At 29.6% G+C, this 7,221-nt stretch overlaps 1 protein-coding gene across 3 annotated transcripts; it reads right to left on the bottom strand.

Moving 5' to 3' along the window:
- Window positions 1-328: 328 nt before the first annotated feature.
- LOC139866597 (transcription factor TGA9-like) lies at window positions 329-5,964 on the bottom strand. Of its 3 annotated transcripts, none has more exons than XR_011765500.1 (12): window positions 5,809-5,964; window positions 5,516-5,685; window positions 5,245-5,336; window positions 4,828-4,910; window positions 3,849-4,124; window positions 2,404-2,463; window positions 2,212-2,289; window positions 2,094-2,139; window positions 1,721-1,992; window positions 1,388-1,609; window positions 665-755; window positions 329-563 (listed from the first exon to the last, which is right to left on the bottom strand). XR_011765500.1 is itself a non-coding variant. In XM_071854884.1 (12 exons), exons 2-12 carry the CDS (start codon window positions 5,641-5,643, stop codon window positions 473-475), a joined length of 1,491 nt encoding a protein of 496 aa, XP_071710985.1. In that variant the 5' UTR covers window positions 5,644-5,685; window positions 5,809-5,964; the 3' UTR covers window positions 329-472. The 3 variants fall into 3 exon arrangements, 2 of the variants coding, with proteins under 2 accessions (XP_071710985.1, XP_071710990.1); XM_071854884.1 differs by having other exon boundaries at window positions 665-807; XM_071854889.1 differs by having other exon boundaries at window positions 665-807; window positions 3,849-4,121.
- Window positions 5,965-7,221: the final 1,257 nt, after the last annotated feature.

Genomic DNA, 7,221 nt, shown 5'->3' with positions numbered 1-7,221 from the left:
CAATTCCAGATTTTCTAGTAGTGAAATACCTTATTTGGGTCATAAACGATAAATTTCTTAGTCGGAATCCATAGTTCCATGGTCATTAAACTAAATGGCTTTTACATTTACATTCACTTAATACTTAAAATATATCATTAAACTGTATTGTTTAAACAAACCCGTAGTTTCACGGGTCATTTCACTAGTTAACCTATAAGTCTACATTGTTCGTTTACATCCCTATATATTTTTATATTTTCTATGAAATTTATAAACTCTAATATCATTTTTCTTTGTCTAGTATAATTCTTAACAACAGAAGGAAATGATGATAATATAAGCTTAACTAAAATAAAATGTAAAATATAAACTAAAAACTCAATAAACTATCTAATTATATATCCTCAGAAATTAAGTAAATTTAAACAAACAAAGGCCATGCATGCATGCCCCCATAAGTCATCAACAAATTCATCATCTCCATTTCCATTCATCCATAGTTTGAAAAATGAATCTGAGAAGACTGCACCATTTGCAAATCCGTAGTCGTTTGACATAAGTTTTCGTCACTCATCATAGCCCTACAAACACAAAATTCAACAAGTATTATTTTTCTCTATTTATAAAATGTGATATATATCCAAGGACTTGTATAAACATAGAAAATGGAAGAAGTAATTACTCGCGTGGTCGAGATGCCCAAAAAGTACTCAAAGCGCGTAGCCTGCCAAAATACTCGCTAATCACCAAGAAACATGTTGCTGCTTGTCGAACTGTCAATATCCGATGTAGTTGATGTAGAGTTTGTTGTCTTAAGTTATCGGCCTATAATAATAATAATAATAATAATTATAATTATAATTATAATTATAATTATTATAAGTTAATAGTAAACATGATGATTAAAAAAGTAACTATATAAGCTATAGACTGTTGACAATTGAATAATGTCAACTATACACCAATAATTCAAAATCCCATATTGATAGTTACATATTTCAAGACTTTGCAATTTTTTTTAAAAAAAATGTTGCGTGCCGCTAACAGTACATATTACTTTTGTGGTCAACTAGCTAGGCTACAATACACAACTAATTTTATATATAGAAAATTATTGGAGTTTTTTCTACAATAAAAAGATATTCTATTGAAATACAAAAAAAAAAAAAAAAAAAAAAAAAAAAATCGACTTTTGCTACATTGGTGGACACCATGTTGTCAATAATATGACATGTGTTTTGTTAAAAATGTATTTTTTATTTTTTATTTTTTTTGAAAGGCGTTAAAAATGTAGCAAAAATCAGTTAATTAGTATAAGCCTAATTAGAAAAAATCAGTTAATTAGTATACCATAGTTATAGTACTTTTTTCATCTAATATATCTAACGTTTGTGTATATATATACCTGGTGAACAAATACTTCAAGATTAGTAAGTTTTCCAAGTGCAACCGTCATATGGTGAAACCCGTCATTAACAGAACCGCTAGCAATGGTATCGACTAACGACTGATGTAGTTGATCTAATCCTTGCGTTAAAGCTTCTTCCGCTTGTTGTGACAATTGCTGCAAGCTATAAATCCCAACAACTTGTTGTTCTGTCAACGGGTCAAGTTGAATCGCTAACATCTAACAAATATATCATGTAAAACAAAAAAAAAATGATCACTTTATAAACATTTATACTTGTCCCATCCTATGACAATATAATATGTACGAAAAAAATAAAAGATATTAAACCTTGATAAGCTCAGAAGGGCGAAAACCGCCCATCCAAAGGAAGCAACGTTCGGCTGGGGTTGTCCACATGCCAGTAAACAAGTGAAAGACATCGGATTTAGCAGCCACGGATTTAAGCCGAAATAACTCATCGTAATGTGCAACAACGCTATCTACTATAACACGAAGATCACCATCTTGTAAATGTGATTGCAATCCTTTTCGCAATTCTACCATATGCCTTTGATCATCTTCTAGCCATCTTGAGTATTCCATGTCAAACATTGCTGCACCTACAAATAAAATATCATATCTTATGTTACTCCATATGCATTTTTGTAAATTAATTTTTTTTTTGTGTGTTTTTAAAGTATAAATAATCTAGACAACTCACTGGAACTAAGGTTTCCTGCACCATTTCCACCTACCATGAACAATCCCTACATAAAACAATGATTTTCGTTTAGAACGATAATCACGACTTATCAGGTTCGAAATTTTGAAATGTGAACCTGTGATCGAGCACGTTGAAGATCTTGTTCTAGTTGAGTTAGTCTTATTCTGCTAGACTCTAGCTGTTGAAGATATGCCTGCAAATAATACATTTCAAAGAACACCATGTTTATTAATCGGAATCATGCTTTGAACTAATTTAAATTTAAATTAATTTAGGGAAATAATGTTAAATACATTATTCAACAAACCTTTTTTCTAAGTCTGCTTTTTCTTGCTGCTTCTCTGTTTTGAGCTAAGCGTCTCAATGTCTGTAAACAAAAATAATTTGACATTTCAATCTTATATATGTTATATATCCAATTAAAACTACATAAATTATCCAGAAGTAATGTTATTTTCTGCATCCATATTTATAGAGGTAACAATCTGTTAATGATTATTTTTAGTATATTTGTAAAAATAGTGGTGGATTTAAAGATGTCAGCTTGTGTTCAAATATAAATTACCGCTGTTATTTTTTTATTTATTACATTCAGTTGGTTGCATTACACCTATGAAAGGAGAAAACTTACCACCTTAGGCCTGAACTACCCCAACCTCTAGACTCCTTTATTTACTCTTATTTATTTAGGCTGGTTTTTTAATAATTAATTGCAGTAGTATCTTTGAAAAGGTACGGTGATTTATCTAAAAACTAATCTTAAAAAAATATTATAAAATAGTTTTTCAGAAAAAAATTCAACTACAGTAAATAAAATAAAATAACTATTTTATAATATTACTCCGTATTAAATTAAGTTAAAATAATATAAATTCACTTTATAAAAGTTAACTCAAGGGTTAGTGGGTAATTAAAAATGAGGATTAGGGTTCTCAGAATAGAAAGGACTTGAAGTTATGGGAATTTGAGTAATCATTACTATAAAAAGATAAAGATACAACTAACAGTTCTTGGGTGAATTGAATCAGCTTAATTAAGATGTCATCACTCCAACTCCATGTAACTTTAAAGTAAAACAAAATAAAAATCATCATTTTAGAGATGAAGATTATATAAATTCAAAATTCTTGCATCTTTGTTTTCTCTCTCTATCACTCACTTTTACTGTCAGGGAAACATATCTGAATAACAATGACTTTTTGTTTGTTTCTCTAATAATTTGTTGGGATATTTGAGTACATTTTTATAAATCTCCAGGTTTCATTTATTATACTCCGTAATAAAGTATATTTAAACCTAAATATGTTATCCAAAGCCTATTATTTCATGGTGACATGTTTATGATGTAATAAGACTAGCATATTGTTTCTAATATATACTGTAGTACTGTAATAAAATAAAAGGGTATAACGGAAAAGAAAGCAATATGAGAAAAAGGAATTATCATATACACATTCTTCCAGTTTAGAACGCACGGGCAGATTTGAGGGCGTGCAATACGTGGATTTGTACATGGTCCATAATCAAAGTGGTCTATAATCTATGTATAACTTATGAAAAATATTGTTATAAGTGATGCTGATAGTTAACCTAATTTTTTATATACAAAATGCCTATTTTAATAATTGAACAGAGCCTTTATGAAAAATTGAAATCGGCGGGACACCTCTATTGCAACGTTTAACATGCGATTATTTTGTTCGCTAAAAATACGAAAATAGGCAAAACTTGTGCAGTATTAAAAATTGTTACCTTTTCTGAGAAGGGTTTAGGAGCTTGTTGAGAATGTGATGATCCCCCTGTGGTTACAGGACTACCCCCTTCACTTTCCATCTCAAGTTTTTCTGGTATTTGAAGATGTTGTAGTTGTTGTCGAAATATTTGTTGTTGTTGTGGCTGTTGTGAAAATGTTTCTCTACTGTTACTGCTGATGGGAGATTCTGGTTCTACAAGAGAATGAGCCTCTGGTTTACTTGCAATTGCAACATTTACAGCTGATCCTGAGTCTGTACTAGAATTACTCACCTGCTTTTAAAAAAATATAAAATAAATAAATTAATTATAAATTATCAAGAAAATTACTTGGTGGGAGTGTGGAATTTCATCTTGGATTTGCTTTAGGATTTCTTTATATTGCAAATATGGCTTAAAAATCCGATCTTTATAATTTGTATATGTAATAAAACATGAAAAAGACTAAAAACCAAGAAATAGTATTTGGTAAAATGGGTGTTTGAAATTTCTTAATAAACCTCTTTAATCACAAAAATGGTTTAAAAATCCAACCTTTTACAACATGGGTATGTTGCTGACTAAAACAAAAACAGAAGGTCTTAAAATGAGTGCTTGAACACATTTTAAAAAATTGCTAAAAAACTTCAACTAAAAATGGCTTAAAATCAAACTCTTACAATCTGGGTATGTGAGAGACTGAAAAAAACAGCTAAAAACAACTAGAACCCAAAAAGAAGTGATATTACTTAAATGGGTATCTAAATTAATACAATATAGAACTATAGACATGTTCTAGTCATAAATTTGTCATAAAGATCAAATTTTTGACAAGGAAATTGAAGAAATTCAATTTGTTTGATTGAGTCCATAAAAGGGATAACTTGTTGAGAGGTGATGAAGTTGAAAATTATGTCTTTACTACGAATTATGAAAATGAAAAAAAAAAATGGCATAAAGAATTGGTCAAAGATGGGGTGTTAAGGTAAAAATGAACTACTCTTGGGGTTTGTTGAACTCTCATAGGCCAAGAAGGGAACATGTCCAAAGTAGCTGCTGGTCTTGGTACTGTTGAGTATAAAGCTGCAACAAATATCACAAAAATTAACAAATTGTATATCTTTTTTAGGATGATCTTCAAGGAAATAAAATAAAAAATCACACTTTTGGGTATGAAAAAGTTACCAAATCCGTATCTTTTTTTGTATCATTATCTACTTTAATTGTGATTCAAGAAGAGTAAGTAAAACATATCATCATCATCATCTTTTGACACTTTCAAAACATCTTTTTTCTTACATACTAGTGTGTGTGTGTGTGTGTGTTCTTGAGGGTGAAGTTTGTTATGCTTTAGCTAACCTCACAAAAGAGTACTATAAAAATGTAAACTAGTAAAAGAAAATATATAAATTCATACGTAATTTGTTTTCTTCATTAGGGATCTTGTATCCTTGAAGAGCAATAGCTTCTTCTAGCTCTCCAAAATCAAAAGATGAACTTTCTTGATTACTGAAAAAAATGAAGAAGAATGTCAAGAAAAACAGAGGATTGAAGTATTATACAGTAAGTAAACAATTTTTATGAACCCCATGCGAAAAAGTTTGAATCTTTTTTTTACCAAATTCTATAAAAAAAATGAAAAATTGAATCTTTATAAAGAGTTATAGAAAAAATATATAATATTTTACATGAAGCCTGTGCTAGGAGGATTATAGTCAGTAAAAACAGAGTATGGCATGTGTTGGTGGTGATGATGATGATGGTGTAAAGGTCTTGAGTCTGACAAACCAGTCTCTCCAACTCTATGACTTGCCATGCAAAACTTCTTTCATGCCATTTTGATTCAAGATTTTGAAATCTGTAAACAAAATTGAGGAAATAAACAATTAATACCCATACCCATATCATATAAAAGTCAAAGAGTTTACATAAACCTCAAAAGGGTTTAGGAAAATACTAAGAAAAGAAAATAAGAACATACTTTTTCAAGTTGACTGTGTGTTTAAAACCAAGAAAAAGATGATATTATGATGAAGAAGAACTGAAGAAGATCAAAGCTATCATATCAAGGTAACATCTGAATAGCCACCAAATAAAGGTCCAGTCTTTTTCTCAAACATGTAGTAATATCCAATTTTCTCTCTCTACTTTCTCTCTCTCTTCTTTTAGCATTTTAAAGTTTTAATCTTCATGGGGTCTTTCTCAATCTTCTTTCTGCTTGAAGAAACTATGTAATTTTGTTTTTCAAGGATAAAAAGAAATTTTTATGAACAAATCTTGAAGCACATAATATAGGCTAGTAGCACATAAATTATAAATTTTGTACCTTGCAAAACAACCCTTTAGTTATTCTCGTTGTAGGGTCGGAAGACAAAACATAAATGAATTAAAAAATATTCAAGAAAAATATAATAATGCTTGTGCAGTTTGAAGACAAACAGAAATAATAATTAAAAAAAATAAACTAATTATGTTTTGTTTCGTATATATAAAATTCAAGAAAATGTCTTGGCAGGTACCCACTAGAGATCAGACTCCTATTCCACTCTCTAACCGCCTACGTTTTCTTATTGGCTGATATCATGGGCTCCTCAAAGTATTGCAAGTAGTATTAATTCGCTATTCTAGGATTAATAATTCGAAGTTTTATAAGGAGTAATCATCAATTAAAGAATTAATCATGAATTAATTGAATTATTATACTTTATATATTTATATGAGAAATATTAATTTGAATCTTTAATTTAAGTTGAGATCTAAAGAATAAATTCCAACCATTCATTTCAGATTACACAATTCAATATATTCAGATTCAAATAAACTGTAAGAGTACGTTCTTCATCACCTTCAAATTGTTATTTATTCTCATGATGATTGTTACAATGAATTAAGCTTACATGATCTATATCATAATCCTAAACCCCGTTCATCATCAAATTGAATCAACAACATGTTTGAAGCTATTTCATTTGTGTTCTTCGTTCTTTTAAAAGTCAAGGTGATTGAATCTCCGGATCAATCAGGAACGATTTAAGAAAATGTGAAAATGTAGAAGTGTTCACAATCTCATAGTGAAACTATTTGCAGAATCTCAGTTTCTAAATCGAAGAAACGAATTCGAATTTCAAGGTCAAAGGTTCGAGAAAAAAGTCAACTGTTTATGTTCATCATTAAATTCATGAATTATGTGATCATTCAACTTTAGTTAATGATTCACGAGTGTTTATGGATTGATTTTGAACAACTTTGATGAAGGAATCACAACTTAAAAGTGTTTGATTCGAAAAATCACTTTTCGCTCGCTACTATTCATCATCAATACAATTCGATAAAAGTCAATTACATATAATTGTAAAAACCCAATCACATGTGATTCTGCATGCCAATTACGTGT

This window comes from Rutidosis leptorrhynchoides, chromosome 1 (genome assembly GCF_046630445.1).
Source record: "Rutidosis leptorrhynchoides isolate AG116_Rl617_1_P2 chromosome 1, CSIRO_AGI_Rlap_v1, whole genome shotgun sequence".
Lineage (NCBI taxonomy): Eukaryota > Viridiplantae > Streptophyta > Magnoliopsida > Asterales > Asteraceae > Rutidosis > Rutidosis leptorrhynchoides.
The sequence above is the reverse complement of the archived record's forward strand: the minus strand, read 5'-3'. Positions and strand labels throughout refer to the sequence as shown.

What these genes read in the sequence shown, in the direction of transcription:
- LOC139866597 (XM_071854884.1), bottom strand. Translation starts at nt 5,643, where the DNA reads ATGGCAAGTCATAGAGTTGGAGAGACTGGTTTGTCAGACTCAAGACCT. An exon ending in AAAGCAGACTTAGAAAAAAG is followed by an intron (nt 2,290 to 2,403) that starts GTTTGTTGAATA and finishes TATTATTTGCAG; the next exon opens with GCATATCTTCAACAGCTAGA. An exon ending in TTCAACGTGCTCGATCACAG is followed by an intron (nt 2,140 to 2,211) that starts GTTCACATTTCA and finishes TGTTTTATGTAG; the next exon opens with GGATTGTTCATGGTAGGTGG.